At 45.8% G+C, this 19588-nt stretch overlaps 1 protein-coding gene across 2 annotated transcripts in view; it reads left to right on the plus strand.

The window, feature by feature from the left end:
• ITIH6 (inter-alpha-trypsin inhibitor heavy chain family member 6) overlaps positions 1–19588 on the plus strand; it is a 297725-nt gene that overhangs the window by 245820 nt on the left and 32317 nt on the right. For both annotated transcript variants that reach the window (XM_063936359.1, XM_063936360.1), the window contains one exon: positions 4476–4520. In XM_063936359.1, the coding sequence (XP_063792429.1) occupies positions 4476–4520 (45 nt within the window). The remainder of the gene's footprint in view (positions 1–4475; positions 4521–19588) is intronic.

Consider the following 19588-nt stretch of genomic DNA (forward strand, 5'->3'; position numbering starts at 1 on the left):
AAAGCCGCCCATTCTTCTTGGCAAAAAGCCTCCAGTTCCTGTAAATTCTTGGGCTGTCTTGCATGAACTGCACGTTTGAGATCTCCCCAGAATGGCTCAATGATATTGAGGTCAGGAGACTGAGATGGCCACTCCAGAACCTTCACTTTATTCTGCTGTAGCCAATGACAGGTCGACTTGGCCTTGTGTTTTGGATCATTGTCATGTTGGAGCGTCCAAGTACGTCCCATGCGCAGCTTCCGGGCTGATGAGTGCAAATTTTCCTCCAATATTTTCTGATAACATGCTGCATTCATCTTGCCATCAATTTTGACCAAGTTTCCAGTGCCTTTGTAGCTCACACATCCCCAAAACATCAGCGATCCACCTCCATGTTTCACAGTAGTAATGGTGTACCTTTCATCATAGGCTTTGTTGACTCCTCTCCAAATGTAACGTTTATGGTTGTGGCCAAAAAGTTCAATTTTGGTCTCATCACTCCAAATGACTTTGTTCCAGACGTTTTGAGGCTTGTCTCTGTGCTGTTTGGAGTATCGTAAGCGGGATGCTTTGTGGCATTTGCGTAGTAATGGCTTTCTTCTGGCGACTCGACCATGCAGCCCATTTTTCTTCAAATGCCTCCTTATTGTGCTTCTTGAAACAACCACACCCCTTTTTTTCAGAGAGTCCTGTATTTCAGCTGAAGTTATTTGTGGATTTTTCTTTGCATCCCGAACGATTTTCCTGGAAGTTGTAGCAGTTTTTGTTGGTCTACCTAACCGTGATTTGGGTTCCACAGAATCCCTCATTTTCCACTTCTTAATTAGAGTTTGAACACTGCTGATTGGCATTCTCAATTGCTTGGATATCTTTTTATATCCCTTTCCTGTTTTATACAGTTCAATTACCTTTTCCCGCAGATCCTTTGACAATTCTTTTGCTTTCCCCATGACTCAGAATCCAGACACGTCAGTGCAGCACTGGATATAAGATGCAAGGGTCTTTCAGGAGTCCAGAAACTCACTGACCTTTTATACACACACACTGATTACAAGCAAACAGATCACAGGTGAGGATGGTTACCTTTAGTAGCCATTCAAACCCATTTGTGTCAACTTGTGTGCATGTTATCAGGCCAAAATCTCCAGGGTATGTAAACTTATGAGCACAACTGTATGTATATATATACAGGTTGAGTATCCCATATCCAAATATCCGAAATACGGAATATTCCGAAATACGGACTTTTTTTGAGCGAGAGTGAGATAGTGAAACTTTTGTTTTCTGATGGCTCAATGTACACAAACTTTGTTTAATACACACAGTTATTAAAAATATTGTATTAAATGACCTTCAGACTGTGTATATAAGGTGTATATGAAACATAAATGAATTGTGTGAATGTAGACACACTTTGTTTAATGCACAAAGTTATTCAGGCTGTGTGTATAAGGTGCATATAAAACATAAATGCATTCTGTGCTTAGATTTAGGTCCCATCACCATAATATCTCACTATGGTATGCAATTATTCCAAAATACGGAAAAATCCGATATCCAAAATACCTCTGGTCCCAAGCATTTTGGATAAGGGATACTCAACCTGTATATATATATACTCCACAAACACTCTCCTCCTGCGCTAATTGGTTTCAAAATAGGCGATTAGGTATAGCTATCTCTAGGATGGGCTGCCTGGTTCCTCTGAGTTCCTTGTTAGGAGGAACTGAGCAAAGAAAATAGAGTATAGAAATAGAGGAAAAATGGCGCATGCATGATCACTGGCTCACTGCTGATCACTATTTGGAAGGTATCATATCCATAGGATACCATAAGGACTCTGTATAGATTTCTGCATTTTTCTCCTGTATTGTGACTTCTGAGGTCCTCCATGTGTGCATGAAGTTGCTGATTCCTCTTTTTTCATACGAATGCTTCCCTTTAGAGCTCTTCGTAATCTTAGTTACCAGATTCACGAGGCTGAATGTATGCCCTTATTTCACGCCTCATTGATGTTTGGAAGCCCACGTACGAACCTATTTGGCCAATGATCTAGGCCTATCACTCTCTTGGATAGACATTATTATCTAAGACGCACCCCTGATGAAGTCTAGTTCCTAGATGAAACGCGTTGGTTTACTGTATTTCTTGTTGATGTTATCTCCGAATATTTAATGAGGAAGAACAAGGATACAACAGAAAGTTTGCCTTCTTTCCTCCATATCCCATTGATGGATTTCTGTAGGAGAAACTACATCATAATGTACATGTAATAATGATGGATATACTTCATGTTTTTGTATAATTGTTTTAATAAATTTTTATGAAAAGAACAGTCCGTTATGTGTTTTAAAAACCTGTATAAATATTGATTGCAAATCCTGTTAAGCAATAGTCTTTGTATAAGGGTATTTGTAAACCCCTGGGGCGCCATTTTTCCTCTATTTCTATACTCTATATATATATATATATATATATATATATATATATATTTATATATATAGGAAAGTAGAAATAAATGGCTCTCAGGAAACAACGGGCTAAATGTAATAATGGTCTTTAATCTCCGTCGTCAGGACATGTATGACAACGCTCCGAAACGTTGTCCGTTATTGCATTTAACCCGTTGTTTCCTGAGTGCCATTAATTTCTACTTCCCTACATTGTTTTTGGATTCGAGCACCAGGGCAAGTTGTTGAATTGTTAGAGTGCTGGACACCGCTTGTTATTTTCATTTTTTATTTATTTATTTGGGCTACGGATGAAGAAAAAATAAAATCATAACCCATACATTGATACATACATAAAACCCCAGCGTGGCGAGCGCAGCGAGCCCGCAAAGGGGCTTATTGCGCTCGCGCCATAAGCAAAGGGGCTTATTGCGCTCCCCACCGACGGCATTCCGCTCCCGGGATACCGGCGTCGGTATGCCCGGACACGCATACCACACTCATACAGATATGTAGTCACACACTTATTCACATACAATCACACACATGCGCACATTCATACACACATATAGCAGTCACACACACATACAGTGCCCCTTCCCTGAGTAATAGGCTGTGCTGCTGCCCTTCTACCCTCCTCTCTTCCATGCTGCTGCTGGCTGGCATGGCACTGTGTGCACAGGGCCGTTTAGCCCCGCCCCCTTTTCAAACCTCGGAATTTCTTGTCCGCTAAAGCAGTGCTGCGATGATTAAGGGCACTAGCAGTGGGGTGGGGGGGGGGAAGGGGTAATAATTTGTCCCCTGTGCACCCTCTTAATCCGGCTCTGCCGTGCCGATCACAGCACGCTGAAAAGATGAAGCGGCAGCGATCGCTTGGAGCCGGTGGAGCTCAGACTCCAGACTCTGCAGCTGCCGCCTATGAAGTACCCAGGCACACCACATCGCTGAGATGAAACTGAAAATAAACTACATCTCCCAGCAGCCCTTGTTGCCGAGAGCTGCAGAGATGAAAGTAAAGTGCAGCTCCCGGCAGCAAGGGCTGCTGGGAGATGTAGTTTATTTTCAGTTTCATCTCAGCGATGTGGTGTGCCTGGCTACTCAGTAGGCGGCAGCTGCAGAGTCTGGAGCCTGAGCTCCACCGGCTCCAATCGATCGCTGCCACATAGGGAGGGGGCGTTAGGAGGGGTTAAAGAGTGACAGTCTCTGCGCCTTCTCCAGTCTGGCGCCCAGGTCACATGCCCCCCTAGCCCCCCCCCCCCTCCCCCCCTAGTTTTGGCCATGCAGGTAGACAGGGTTTTGGGTGTGGGAATGGGAATGGAGAGTGGTCGGTTAAACGCAGGCGTGTCTTGATCGTTCAGACGGCGCTTTCTGGGCGTGCATAAATTTAGCAGTTGCGATCTTACTTGCTACTGGAGAGCTGCTCACCATCCCAGGAGAGCAGCTCAGCATCCCAGGAGAGCTGCTCAGCATCCCAGGAGAGCAGCTCAGCATCCTAGGAGTGCTGCTCAGCATCCCAGGAGAGCAGCTCAGCCTGCGCGTCTTCTGCGCCACTCAGACTCTGCGACATGCCCTGATCTGCGACGATGGTACCAATGTATCAGCAATTATACGCCGTTGGATGGAAATTACACCATAGCAGCGGGCGTCCCTATGCTCAGGATAGCTTCTTCTCATATTATCCTATTATCGCAAATGTGAGCGGTAAAAGATAGCAACAGCATCACAAGAAGAACCGCATCTGAATCAGACCCATTGCCTTATTGCTAGGACAGTATATTCTATATCATGCATGTTTTAGTAAGATCTTTAAACCAGAAAATGACAACAATCTGAAGATTAAACACTCCAATAAGGGGACATTGCATTGAATGGAAAGGATCTTACTCTCTCACAATTGCAAGAGCACCGAAGCGTATCTGTGTCTGGGAACAAAAGTTTCAACTCAGCCGGATTTAATATGAATAGTGATAGACGTAACGCTACTGTCCTGCTTTATCAGGTGACTGTACTAGAACATTCCTAATGTACACTTTATATGTCTTATAGGGGTACCTGCTGGCGTGCCTGGGCTCCAGACTTTCATGTCCTCAGGTGAGTTCCCGCATTTATTCCCTGCTGGAATGTGACCAACAGGGCTGATGGCTGCATTTTCCTTTTATTCCAACCAATTTACTGAGTCTCGGGAACATGGTGGAAAATAGTCAGCACTGAAATGCCAGCTCCAGCCATACCATACCATAATCATAACTATTTTGGGGCCACCATCTGCCCGCAGCTTTATTCCCTGGGGTAGGGCCGCCGAGAGTGGCTACGGGCCCGGGTACTAATGACGGCATGACCAAATCCGGGAAGGCATGGCCACGCCCCCTCAACAGAAAAAAAAGGGGCGCTGGCAGCTTAAGAGGGGGGCAATGTCCCCATAGCAGCAGACCTGGGCCTAGCCCCTGTCTGGTCCCTCCAAGAAGCTCGGGCCCAGGAAATTAGTAGCCACTTCTCCACCCCCCACCACTCTTGGCACCTCTGCTCTGGGGATCTGACTATGCACAGAGGACCCACTAGGCCTTAGTGGGGCAGTGCTGAGCACTTTAATGGCAACTTAAAGGGGGTGCTCCATGGCCATTCTCTGCGCAACACAGAGATCACTGACTATAGTCATCTTCAGTCCCAGCATCGTATGCCGATTTTGTGCCTCAGAAGGGATGCGGTTAACTTGCCGGCTGTCGCGGATCCCCGCAGTCAGGATACCGACGCCAGAATCCTTACAGCTGACAGCCGAAATACCGGCGCACAGGGGCTATTCCCACTCGTGGGTGTCCACGATACCCATAGAGTGAAAATAGAACCTGTGGTGAGCGAGCCCGCAACGTGGCGAGCACAGCAAGCCCGCATGGGCACTCTTAGCGCTTGCCCCGCTGTCGCTGGTAAATAGTATGTAACCCCCTAAGAATGCCATACAATTGGAACTGACACATGTTCTGCTATGCCTTCCATGATGGTGAAGGTAATGCCACCGTGGAGGGGTAATACCGCATGGGTCCAGTAGACATGCCTTCAGGGGCATGCTAAATACCGCCTAGATGTATTTTCTGCTGCGGGGTACACTGGGCTCCACAAGGATTGGACTGTCAAAGTCAGAAAAATGTCTCAATGCACGTTGCCATATTTGCACCGCACACTGGTCCGCGCTGCGCGTGCGTACGCTCTCCCGTGGAGGCGCTTACCCGCAATAGCGTGCACTCGCAGGCGCGGTGTGCGTATTTACGGTAGAGTTTATGTAGTCGTAGCGTGCGACTCATTCGTTACAAATGTTCACAATTAATGTAGTTTATAGATCATGGTCCCTTTGATAGATTCTGAAAGTTTGGTTAAAATAGAATGTCCCTGAGCTGAGGAATCCCTCTTTGCATCGTACGAAGGGTCTAACAGGAATCATACAGCAGTGTTTGGTACCCATCGGAAGAGTATTTAATTAGCAATATTCCGGTGTTGGTTTGGAGCGTATTAATCGCTCGTGCGAATAGTTATGGACATAAGAAGTTATGTCCATTTATTTATTATTATTTGTTCTTACTTAGTCATGCATCTGAAACAGTTGGAGACAGGCATCAGTGGGTCTCAAATGTCTCTTTGACCTCAGAGATCCCCCAAACAATAGTTTGCATGTTAAGAGGGCCTCATATCTACACATGCATAAGGTAAACACAGGAATAGTAATTGAAGATCAATTGTACTCCAAATCAGTATCTTTCCCGCAGACGGAGTACAATAGCCTTTAATTACACTGAGTTTTTGAGACTCAATAAGGAGGGCCAACACCTGTGTTTACAAATGGGGCTGGATTTGTATACAGGAGAATGAGGGCTGAGATGTCATTGTCTCAACTGAAAGTGGACATCATGAATATAGAACAGAACCCAGACAGGATTCTGTTTTGTATTCGCCAAACAATCGCTCTCCAGAAGACAGGAATGTGTTAGTCATCACCCATTATTTTGCATAACCAGGGCCACTGATATGAGTCAACTTATGACCTTTTGTTATGATGCAGGGCCGAATTCCTTCGGCCAATGAACAATGGGATTGTAGGGACTATGAGATTGCATTGTGTGTGGGGCATAAATAGGCAGGCCGACCACATCCAGCACTCACTCTCATCAACGGTTATCTGCTGATAGCCGGGAGCTGGATATCGAGGCGCAGGCGATCATACCCTTTGTGCGTAAGTTTCTCTCCGTAATCATTGTCTTTCTGTGAGCCAATTTCTCTCATCTCATCTCTCTCTCTCTCTCTCTCTCTCTCTCTCTCTGTTCTGTTCTCTCATATCTCCCCTAGACTAGGCTAGTATTGTATTGTATTAGATAGTATTGTATTGTATTGCATTTAGGTCAGTGTAGTATTGTCTTTTTGTATTTATTGTTTAGTTCTGTGGTTAGGAAGTCTCTGTTATATTGTAGTGTATCATTTGTACTGTTATCCCCTTTTACAAGTATATTAGATATAATACAGTTAATAGGCTTTGGAACCTAAACCAGTATCTGTGTATTTTCTATAGTGTTAAGTGTTCACTTGAGCGTCGGTGACGCTCAAGCAGCTTTGTAGTTAGTCAGGTTACACAAGGTTGCACTTACACCCTGTACTCACATTAAGGTATTCTTTGTATTTCTTTGGTATAAGGTTTAAACATTAAGGTATAGCGTTGTGAGCGTCTGCGCCGCTGGTGATCTCCTCGTGGTCTCGAGCGTAAGCTACGCCATAGCGAATCATTACTCTAGTCATAGCCAATAACGTGTCCTGTGATCCCTGGGCCGTGAGCGAACGTGACGCTTGAGCGTCTCGCCTACGGCTGAGCGATCGTTACGCAACTAGCGTACCATTACGGTACTTCTTAAGTAAACAGCGTACAGTGTTCTTAGCTTCATAAAGGGTTGTTTATACGACAAAGGAATTTAGCATTGTCAATTGGGAACTCGTCCTATACTTCTCACATCTGCACTAGGTAGATCAGCAGACATTATCCCCCAGCAAAGGGTGGGAGATTGTCTCATAGTGCTGGCGGGATAAGCGTCTGCTTCGCTTAGATAAAGAGTGCTGAAGGAACCCGGTAACCGGAAGTAAGAACAAAACGCTTGTGTCTTTTTAAAACTGTTTATTTTTCTTTTGTCTTGCGTACGCACGCATATATCTGCATTTCTGTTTCATTTTCGTATATCACTATTCCTGTTTGCCAATTTTATAGTTGATAGAAAGTGCAAAAAGAGATTTGCTGTTATTTCATAGTAGAGGTAATAGTTAAAGTATAGAACAAACACACGGTTTGTCTGAGATACAAGGCAGTCAGTGTGGATTGCGGTAGATGATCAGGGATCATTTACATTGATAAAAATATATTGTGTTACGGTGGATCTTTGCATTGCGTACACGTGTCGCTAACAAAGACTAGCGTACGCAATCCAAAGCAGACGCAACGTAGCGTCCGGTTACGCCCACGTAGCTCAAGTTGTGATAAAGTGAAGTAACGCAAAGGCGATAATTAACGCACAGCGGTAGATAACGCGACGCGGTAAATAACGCAAATCTATTTTTGGAAAATCTGAAATTTAGTTTAACAGATCCTGCTCCTAATTGGTAACACTTTTGGCCTAAAGACAATTTCTGCGCAGAAATAGACATAGAAACAAAGTGTACATGTGTTGAGTGAGTGTGTTTATACAATTTTAAAGGTGGAACCACAAGAAAAGCCGAGTACTCGTCAAGGGACATACGTGTAAGTGACATATACGGTGGCTAGGGAGGCATCCCTGGTTAAATAATATTTGAGCATTAGAGTATAGCGGACCATAAGGTAACAAGACCAGGAGGTCATAAGGTAACAGACCAGGAGGTCATAAGGTAACAGACCAGGAGGTCATAAGGTAACAGACCAGGAGGTCATAAGGTACAAAGAGGTCCGCTATAAAAGTCCAGTGGCACAACGCCTGGGGTGTTGGTGCAGAACCCATATAGGCCATAAGCTCTTGCTGAAGGAATCGCGGCCGGAAACATCGATTCCATTGATCTTTCAGTACATGACAAGTAGTGCTCGTGTACTGAACGATTGGACCGCACGTAATTGTGTGCAGTAGTTAGTAATCTGACCTAATACCATTAGAGTAAAGTGGTCACAAACGCTATTTGTACATTCTGACGTGATTTGTGTAATTTTTTATTTTTGGAAGGGAAGTTCGCTGGTCACTCAGGAACTATCCAACAACCGATACTTGCTGGGGAACGCGCCCCAGTAAATAAAGGTTCACAGGGGCCCTGGGTTGGGTACCGCAGCTCTGGTTACAGTGATTGCAGCACAGGCCAACGTGGGCGAGAAGTAAGTGGGGTACTTGATAAACCACCACCGCCGGCCTGCCCAAGGACATCTTGGTTTGTTTGTAAGGGTTCGCTGAAAACCTTGAGATAAAGATCCAAGGAGGAATAAGCAACGCCTGCAGATTATGGGGGCCATTTGTTCAGGTAGGGGGCGATCAACCTCGGTTCGGGTTGATTCAGAGAACCGACCAGTTGGGTCGGCACGATATGTAATGTGTGAAAAATACGGTAGTCACACAGAGGTTTTATGTGATGAATGGGAGAGAATGACTGTACAAGACAGGGAAAAAATTCCCAAGAATAGGTAGCTTCAGTCCAGAAGTGTTACAAAATTTAAGGAGGAGGATATGTCTCGTAAAATCATCAAAGAGACAAAATAAACATTATGAATATTTACAGTTATGGCAACAGGAAAGTGAATTACAAAAAGAGTCTATTGACTTTTCTGACTCTTATCTTGAGAGGAGAGACAGTGGCATCAGGAGAGGGGTTGATTGCGGAGAGAAAGACACAAGGGTGAACAATAAAAACGCTCTTAGCAACTGTAATATAGATTATAAGAATAAGTGTAATAAATGTAACAATGATTATTGTAATACTGTTGAATGTACAACTATTAACCTGTGCAAGCTGCACCCCATGTCAAACCTCCCTCAGGAATACAAACAAGAAAGTGAGCCCAGAACGATGTCAGCACCTCTTCCAGAAGCCATCCTACAAGACATCCAGGTGGACGCGACCAAATTGGTAAAGGCAATAATCAAACCCCCTAACGGAGGGTCAGGTGAGGTCGTGTCCACAGGTACGTACAATGTTTTATATCACGCACAAACAAATGTACCCCATATTATAAGACCAAAACAAGGTGATGTAATTGAGTTTAGTCCTGTCAGGGTGATCACAGTCCCCAATGGGAAGACTGATGATCAGGGAACCATTCCCGTCAAGGACAGTGCAATGCGCCATCCCTGGTCCCGGACAGAATTGAGATCAATCATGTCTGATTACCCAGATCCTAGGAAAGATCTAACTGTATGATCAAAGATTCACAGAAGGTATATCAACTCCCTAGACAACGACATAATCATGGTATCCAAGGAATCAGGTAGGTACAGGGAAAGCGGTTGATGGTGATGAGCATCCAAGCGTTTGAGGAGGCATCAAATCAACCAAAACCCCAGGCCATTGGCACATGGAGGAACTTAAGGATTTGTGATCTGTGCAAAAGAGAAGGGCATTATGCCAGTAACTGCAACAGCCCACATAAAATCAGACCCCCTAGACATGAAAATGAGCAAAAGTTATGACACACCAAATTATAATCAAGGATCACATAGGCAGGAAAGGTGATTATTAGGAATGGAGGCAAGCCTGAAGTAACGGTTAATGAAGTGGGAGGTCATTCACTAAAGACACAGGAATGACCAGGTGAAAAGTTGTAAATGTATTTGTGAAAAATGTTTTTCTCTCCCTCTCTCTATCCCCATCTCTGACTAGTAGTGGTAAGAATTCACACATTGCATATCCACTTGGTCCTTGCAGAAGTCTACCAAACCCCAGCATGACCTCCGCCACAATGTATTTCTGGCCAGATCAGACAGTGGAGTAATGCAGGTGCTGGTGGGAAGGGACTGCTCAGGGAGACCATTAGACACATGGATATGACAGCCTAATAAGTCTGACAATGTTTTTCTAATGCTAACAATGTTTTCTTACAATGTTTAAAAATGCTTTGTTTCTCTTTTCTTATTGATGGTTATTGTCGAGTTATGTAATGTATATATGCACATGAATTGTTCTCTATCTCTTTTGTTTTTTTATTTCCTCTCTCTTCTCACTCATGTTTCCATGGTTTAAAGATGGTATGTCACCCCTCAGTTGGACCAATGGTAATGCCAGATTTTTGCTCCTTACAGAAAGATCGTCGGTTAGGAAGGAATATTGCATCACCAGAATGATCGTTTTTGAAGACTGAGAGACAGCACCTTTGAGAGGACAGCAGAACAAGAAGAACAACAAGACGAGAGAACTTATTATCGTAACGAGTTCTCCCCCCCCCCTCAAACTGTTTTCTTATACCCCCTTTACAAATTTCGTCTTTTCTCCTCCTGTAAGATGGACTTGCCCCAAGAGACTGCGATATGGATTTTCCCGTTAACCATGATGTTGACCAGAGCAGTCTGTTTCGGTGAGAGTACCAGTGAGGTCGAGAAAGGATCCAGAAAGGTCCTGATGACTGAGACGGAGGTGTAAATTTCCAATAGCAACCCAATCACCAAGCAAAGGCGAGTACCGGGCACGATCTAACAACCATGTTATTTGTAAACAACTGTGAAGGAATGTTAGTTCAAAAAGAAAGTTGTATCTGTAGGCTCTGTAACAAAGAAATGCCAATCCAGTTTTAATATCCACATGGACCGGCATCCATTGAGTGACTATCACTCTCTAGTGGGTAACGTGTTAAACCAAACAGATTGTTGGGTATGCTCTCAAGTACCTCAGGGTCACAGCAAATCAGGGCTAGTATCATTTCCTTTAACGTTAGGGGAGGTACTTGAGCTAAGTGGTGGGAGACCGGTGGACCGGAGGTTTAACATCTCCAGCCCTCCTAGTTTGAAGCTCCACCAATACCATGTGGATAGGTCCCTCATATGTTTTAACATTACCAATCCCAGAAAACCGGGAAATTGGGAAGTGTCATGGAGCAACCTTACCATGACCTTTCCACACAGAGCAGATAGAATGCCTACAGATACAGAGCTCGTACGCCACATAGCCAGTAGAGGAAAATCTTTCCGGTATCGATATACCTTAGGAAATAGGATTACTAGAGTTGGAGAGGTATCACCAGGATACTGTGCACATATCGTACAAACCGATACGTGCATTAAGCAGATGGAAGAATTAGGGTCAGGAGATTTCACCTGGAAGGTTTGTAACATGGTCATGTCCTTCTCCGTCCCCTATGTTCTCCCCGATGACGCATATTTCATATGTGGGAGAAAGGCGTACAAGTGGCTTGCCCCAAACTCTGAAGGATTGTGTTATATTGGAAAAGTATTGCCTGAAGTGATGACTGTTACACATGACAAAATGAAGGACATACACCGTGGTGCCCAAGCTCCTTATACTCACACTCATTACGAGCACCGAGTTAAAAGACAACTGTCAGAAAGGTTAGAGCATCCGGCCTCTGATCTTATCCATGAATCCACCGGGATTCAGGTTCTGGTAGCGTTAGATTTCACTCGTACCGCTCGAGGTGTGATGAATTATAGATACATTTCCGCACTCGCCAATTTGTTAGATAATATCACTGAAATGTATGATGACACGTTTAGATACACTGGAAGAGAACTTCAAGCTTACAAAACAGAACTAGTTCAGCATAGGATGGTTCTTAATTATCTTACAGCAGTAACAGGCGGATATTGTGTTACATTGGCAACACAGTACGGCATAAAGTGTTGCACGTATATCACAAATAGCACCGAGGACCCGGTAGAGGTCATAGACCAAAAGATGGACGATATTCTCCAATTGAAGTGGGAATTTCGTCGAAAACACAATCTCACCCTTGCTGCTGTAGGTAATGAGCTGACTGGTTGGGTGTCATGGTTGAACCCGCGAAATTGGTTCTCCGGTTTGGGAGACTGGGCTCAAGGAGTCATAATGGATGTTGGAAAGTTTCTACTATGTATCTTGGGTGTCATTATATCAATTGGATTGATATTTAGATGCGGGCAGGCTTTAATGAGGTGCAAACAAAGTACAAAAGTGATGAGCTTGAGGAGTGAGGAAACTGTAATTAACCTGGATTTGATTTATGACCCAATGATAGAAACCAGAATGTGATGAAAAATGCGATTATACGGTCCGTTTCTTTCACCTGTTTTTCTGCTTTTCTCCAAGATACAAAGACCCCTTGGACGAGGCAGTTGACGAGACGGTATACAGACAAGACAACAGACAAGCACCAAAGATGAAGTTTTGACAACCTATGATATGGACACTTGATGAACTTTGCCATGGATCCCCAGTTTCCCTAGTACTTTTAAACTCACGCTAGCCCAACATTTTTTGTAAATCTGATGGCCCAGACAAAGCTATTTGCTCATGCACAAGGAGCAATACAGCGCAAAGAAGACGACTCTCAACAGATACCGAACACAACTTCGACGACAGATGTACATTTCCCTGACATAGAATATCATTGCATTTTCCATAAGTGTTCTTTATCTTCATCTCTACAACCCTCAGGTAATGACACACATAGACGATAGGGAATACAGGCACAGATAGCAGCAACCACATACCTCCCCCATTCATGTATCATCAACTAAAATGTGCATCCCCATTTTGTTACAACCACAGCCGAAATGAGCTCGGTAGAGTTTGACAGCCCATCCACAGACCTGTACCACAGGATAAGAAGGAATTCAAATGTATACTTCGCAATACCTCGAAGCTTGATTTACAACACGTACGGCACGATGATACATGACCCCCCAAACATGGATTCATACACACATGCTTCTGCTATCTCACTAGGTCATACCCTCTTCACACCTTCTCCTCTCTCCTCCCTTACCCAACCATGGAAATCAATTAACCCCTGACTTGCATTTTTCTCCTTAAATGTTTTGTGGCAGTTATTATTGACTGCCAAAGGGTGGACTGTCAAAGTCAGAAAAATGTCTCAATGCACGTTGCCATATTTGCACCGCACACTGGTCCGCGCTGCGCGTGCGTACGCTCTCCCGTGGAGGCGCTTACCCGCAATAGCGTGCACTCGCAGGCGCGGTGTGCGTATTTACGGTAGAGTTTATGTAGTCGTAGCGTGCGACTCATTCGTTACAAATGTTCACAATTAATGTAGTTTATAGATCATGGTCCCTTTGATAGATTCTGAAAGTTTGGTTAAAATAGAATGTCCCTGAGCTGAGGAATCCCTCTTTGCATCGTACGAAGGGTCTAACAGGAATCATACAGCAGTGTTTGGTACCCATCGGAAGAGTATTTAATTAGCAATATTCCGGTGTTGGTTTGGAGCGTATTAATCGCTCGTGCGAATAGTTATGGACATAAGAAGTTATGTCCATTTATTTATTATTATTTGTTCTTACTTAGTCATGCATCTGAAACAGTTGGAGACAGGCATCAGTGGGTCTCAAATGTCTCTTTGACCTCAGAGATCCCCCAAACAATAGTTTGCATGTTAAGAGGGCCTCATATCTACACATGCATAAGGTAAACACAGGAATAGTAATTGAAGATCAATTGTACTCCAAATCAGTATCTTTCCCGCAGACGGAGTACAATAGCCTTTAATTACACTGAGTTTTTGAGACTCAATAAGGAGGGCCAACACCTGTGTTTACAAATGGGGCTGGATTTGTATACAGGAGAATGAGGGCTGAGATGTCATTGTCTCAACTGAAAGTGGACATCATGAATATAGAACAGAACCCAGACAGGATTCTGTTTTGTATTCGCCAAACAATCGCTCTCCAGAAGACAGGAATGTGTTAGTCATCACCCATTATTTTGCATAACCAGGGCCACTGATATGAGTCAACTTATGACCTTTTGTTATGATGCAGGGCCGAATTCCTTCGGCCAATGAACAATGGGATTGTAGGGACTATGAGATTGCATTGTGTGTGGGGCATAAATAGGCAGGCCGACCACATCCAGCACTCACTCTCATCAACGGTTATCTGCTGATAGCCGGGAGCTGGATATCGAGGCGCAGGCGATCATACCCTTTGTGCGTAAGTTTCTCTCCGTAATCATTGTCTTTCTGTGAGCCAATTTCTCTCATCTCATCTCTCTCTCTCTCTCTCTCTCTCTGTTCTGTTCTCTCATATCTCCCCTAGACTAGGCTAGTATTGTATTGTATTAGATAGTATTGTATTGTATTGCATTTAGGTCAGTGTAGTATTGTCTTTTTGTATTTATTGTTTAGTTCTGTGGTTAGGAAGTCTCTGTTATATTGTAGTGTATCATTTGTACTGTTATCCCCTTTTACAAGTATATTAGATATAATACAGTTAATAGGCTTTGGAACCTAAACCAGTATCTGTGTATTTTCTATAGTGTTAAGTGTTCACTTGAGCGTCGGTGACGCTCAAGCAGCTTTGTAGTTAGTCAGGTTACACAAGGTTGCACTTACACCCTGTACTCACATTAAGGTATTCTTTGTATTTCTTTGGTATAAGGTTTAAACATTAAGGTATAGCGTTGTGAGCGTCTGCGCCGCTGGTGATCTCCTCGTGGTCTCGAGCGTAAGCTACGCCATAGCGAATCATTACTCTAGTCATAGCCAATAACGTGTCCTGTGATCCCTGGGCCGTGAGCGAACGTGACGCTTGAGCGTCTCGCCTACGGCTGAGCGATCGTTACGCAACTAGCGTACCATTACGGTACTTCTTAAGTAAACAGCGTACAGTGTTCTTAGCTTCATAAAGGGTTGTTTATACGACAAAGGAATTTAGCATTGTCAGGGGTGTAGAGTAGGATCTTGATCCGAGGCACCAACAGGCTCAAAGCTTTGACTGTTCCCAGAATGCACAGCGTCGCCTCCTCTATAACCCCGCCTCCCTGCACAGGAGCTCAGTTTTGTAAGTTGGTGCTGCAGTAAGCAGGCACTTAACAGGGGGACTGCTCCAGGCAGCCCTAAAAAGAGCTTTTTTGTGAAGAAAAAGTGAACACTTCAAGGGCAGCAGCGGTGGCAAATGTCAGGAGACATTCACTGCTGCAGCTCCAGTTCTCCCCAGCGGCGCTGTACACTCCCGAGCCCTGGTTGCCGGGTACCTACAGTGGAGGCTCCGGTTTTCTTCATGTTAGACACACACGGCTGGGGCTCTCCAGGATCGCCAGGCAGCGCTTCGGGAGGTGGTAAGTGGGTCCCGCTTGTGGGACCCGGTCTTTATAGCGATCCGGCGCGGTCAGTGGGAGGCGGACCGCGCGCGCTGGCGGTCGACACTGTGGCAGTACAGGCGATCCCACTAGATCACCAGGGCATGGGCGCAGGTCAGGTTTTCTCTCTAAACTGATTTTTTATCGCCCACAGTACCCGGTGATTTCGCCGGCAGGGGGATAAGGCTTAGACCTGAAGCCCCTCCCCCAGCCCCAGGGCGCCATTTCTAGCAAGTGTTCCCGCCCTGGAGCTGCATCTCTGTCTTTTCCTCACTCCCTGTCAGTGTCAGCGGCACCATTCTCCCTCAGCTCACTGTTCCTGGGACTGCTTGGGCAAATCCTCCTATGTAAAGCCACCTGGTTGTCAGTGCTGTGACTTTACATGACACTTAAGTATTCTACCTGCCTTTTTAGACAGTGATAGTTAAGAAAGAGTGCATTTAGTCAGGGTTATAGTACAATTACCCTGTGATATACATCCAGTTCTTACTGTGTACTGTTATATCTATTGTTATATAGCTGTGTAAGCTAGTCCAGTGCAGTATTATTGTCAGTAATAACCTCTGCATTGTACAAACTGTGACTATTTGTGTGTGCATTTGATAGCTGAGTGTTGTCCATTTCATGTCTTTCACTCAACTTGCTATCCCTATATTCCATAACCTGAGGGGGCTTGGTGCGTCAGCTTTTATCTAATATAGGATTTTCACAAAGATATACTGTATTACGTATTTTTCTCCGTGATTTAGTCACCATATCTCTCCTTTATCTCTGCTAGTGATGACTACACTGCGCAGGGGTTTGGGTTTAGAGGTATAGTGCTGCTGATAATTGTACTGTGTTACCTCATACTGCAAGTTATATCATGTCTGCTTCTGAGGGTAACGGTTCTGGGGCTGAACACACTACCGGCGTTGCTGACGCCACGGGGCCATATGAGGAAAATATAGCAGCTGTGGGCTCTGGTTCTGGGGGCTCCTTGCCCCCCAGTGGGACTGTGGCAACGGAGGCACATACTGCCTCACCGTGGGCCGCTTTTTCCACGCTTGTACATACGCTAGTTCATAAACTAACTCCCCCTATGGGACCCCCAATGCCGGTACAACCGTATGTGGTCCCTGCAGCTAACCCGCCGTGGGCGGACGATTTATCTGCTCAATTAAAGAAGTTGAACTAGTCACTGACTACTAAAAAGTCTAACCATCTCTCGCCTAAGTCCAAGGGGTCCTCTAAGCGAGCGCTTATCTCCTCACAATCCACTGCTGTCACTGACACCTCGTCTGATGAAGACGGCACGTACACTGACCCCACAGGTTCTGACTCAGATACGGCTGATGGGGAGGGTAGTTCACATGTGGATGTTCATGATCTTTTGGAGGCTATTAAGTTAATTCTACAGATTACGGATGATCCTGAGCCATCCGTCCCTCCTAAGAAACCAGATAGGTTCAAGCGTCAGAAGGTGGTTAAACAAGTGTTACCTCACTCTGACCACCTAGTGGATATACGTCAGGAACCCTGGGAAAACCCGGTAACGAAGTTTGTGCCTCAAGAGAAGATGCTGGCTCGCTATCCCCTTGCGCCAGAGCTGTCTAAGAATTGGGAAACGCCTCCTCCAGTGGACTCACATGTGGCTAGGATGGTGGTTTCCTCAGCTCTGCCTGTCACTATCGTCACGTCTCTAAAAGAGCCTACGGATAAGCGTGTGGAGGGTTGTCTGAAAGTGATTTACACCCTCACGGGTGCTGCGCAAAGGCCCACTATTGCAGCTACATGGGCTGCAGAGGCTATTGAAGCATGGGCCTTGGAGTTAGAAGCTGAAATCTCCTCTGACCATGCTAGACAATGCTTGTCATATATTGTCACAGCTTCTCGATATATTAAAGAGGCGGCTTCGGATGCCGATATCCTAGCAGCCAAGGCCTCTACTACGTCAGTCCTGGCTCGCCGAATATTGTGGCTGAGATACTGGTCTGTGGATCTGGACTCTAGAAAAACCCTGGAGGTACTCCCTTTCAAGGGAGATATTCTGTTTGGGGAGGACTTAAATAAGATAGTGGCTGACTTGGCTACTGCCAAAACTGCCTGTCTGCCAAATACCGCTCCTTCTGTTTCGAAGGCTAAAGGTACGTCGTTTCGCCCCTTTCGCCCTTCCGGTAAAGCAAAAGGTCAGGCGTACCACAAGCAGGCCTGCACTTCCAAACCTGGTAAGCCGAAGCCCAAAAGAGCATGGGCTGCCCGTCAGCCAGCTTCCAAGACCGATAAGCCTGTCGCATGATGGGGCGGGCCTCCACCTGGGGGATCCCAGGGTGGGGGGCCGGCTTCTAGGGTATTCCCAGGAATGGTTGAAGACCACTTCAGATGCCTGGGTACAGGAAGTCGTCACTCGAGGTTACGCCATAGCCTTCAAAAACCGACCCCCTCATCGATTTTGCCAGACAGACGTCCCGTCGGACCAGACAAAGGCAAACACTCTCCATTCAGTGATACAGACTCTCCTGGATACAGGAGTTGTAGTACAGGTGCCTCTTGCTCAGAGGGGCCGGGGGTACTATTCTCCGCTGTTTCTAGTCCCGAAATCGAATGGGTCCTCCCGGCCCATTCTCAACCTCAAGGCATTGAACAGGTTTGTGAAGGTTTCCAAGTTCCGTATGGAAACCCTTCGCTCTATAGTTCTGGCCCTAGAACCTGGGGACTACATGGTCTCCCTGGACATACAGGATGCTTACCTGCATATTCCTCCGTGAGTCTTCACCAAAGTCATGGCGGTGATGACGGTGGTACACCACCGTCAAGGGGTCAGGATACTGCCGTACCTGGACGACTTGTTAATCCTGGCAAATTCCCCAGAACTTCTCCTGTGTCATCTGGATATGACGGTCCGGTTTCTACAAGCCCACGGGTGGCTCATCAACTGGAAGAAATCCTCCCTGGTCCCTGCTCAGAGCATGGTGCACCTGGGAGCGCTATTGGACACTCGCAACCAGCGGTTGTTCTTGTCTCAGGAGAAAGTCCTGAAGCTTCAGGACAGGATTCGTTGCTTCCTGTGTCGTCCGCAAGTGTCGATGCATTCGACATGGTGGAGTATGCTCAATTCCATTCTCGCCCCCTCCAGAGGCTGATTCTAGCCAAGTGGGACGGCCTGCCTCACCGGATCAGGTCTCAGATGATCTCATTGACTCCGGAGGTCTATCTGTCGCTACTTTGGTGGCTCCGGGACCAACAGGGGCCGTCCCTTCTGGATATCCAACTGGGTCCTGTTGACGACAGATGCCAGTCTAAGAGGTTGGGGCGCGGTGCTGGAGCAACACTCCCTTCAGGGTCGGTGGACCAAGGAGGATACTCTCCTCTCGATCAACATTCTGGAATTGCGGGCGGTCTTCAATGCGTTGAACCTGGCCCAGCATTTAATTCAGAACCGTCCTGTTCAAATACAGTCGGACAACGCCACCACAGTGGCTTACATAAATCATCAAGGCGGCACTCGAAGCCGTTTGGCAATGAAGGAAGTCTCACGGATTCTACGTTGGGCGGAACGCCATCTACCGGCCATATTGGCTATATTATTCCGGGAGTCCTGAATTGGGAAGCGGACTTTCTCAGTCGTCAGGACGTGCATGCCGGCGCGTGGAGCCTCCATCCAGAAGTGTTTCAACTCCTAGTGGAAAAGTGGGGTCTTCCAGATGTAGATCTGATGGCGTCTCGACACAATCACAAGGTTCCGGTCTTCAGATCAAGGACAAGGGATCCTCAACCAGCATTCGTGGATGCGCTGGCGGTGCTGTGGAGGTTTCAGCTGCCGTACATGTTCCCTCCGGTGTCACTCCTGCCCAGGGTAATTCGGAAGTTCAAGCAAGAAAAAGGGTATCTGCTTCTCA

Source organism: Pseudophryne corroboree, chromosome 8 (genome assembly GCF_028390025.1).
Source record: "Pseudophryne corroboree isolate aPseCor3 chromosome 8, aPseCor3.hap2, whole genome shotgun sequence".
NCBI classification, from domain to species: domain Eukaryota; kingdom Metazoa; phylum Chordata; class Amphibia; order Anura; family Myobatrachidae; genus Pseudophryne; species Pseudophryne corroboree.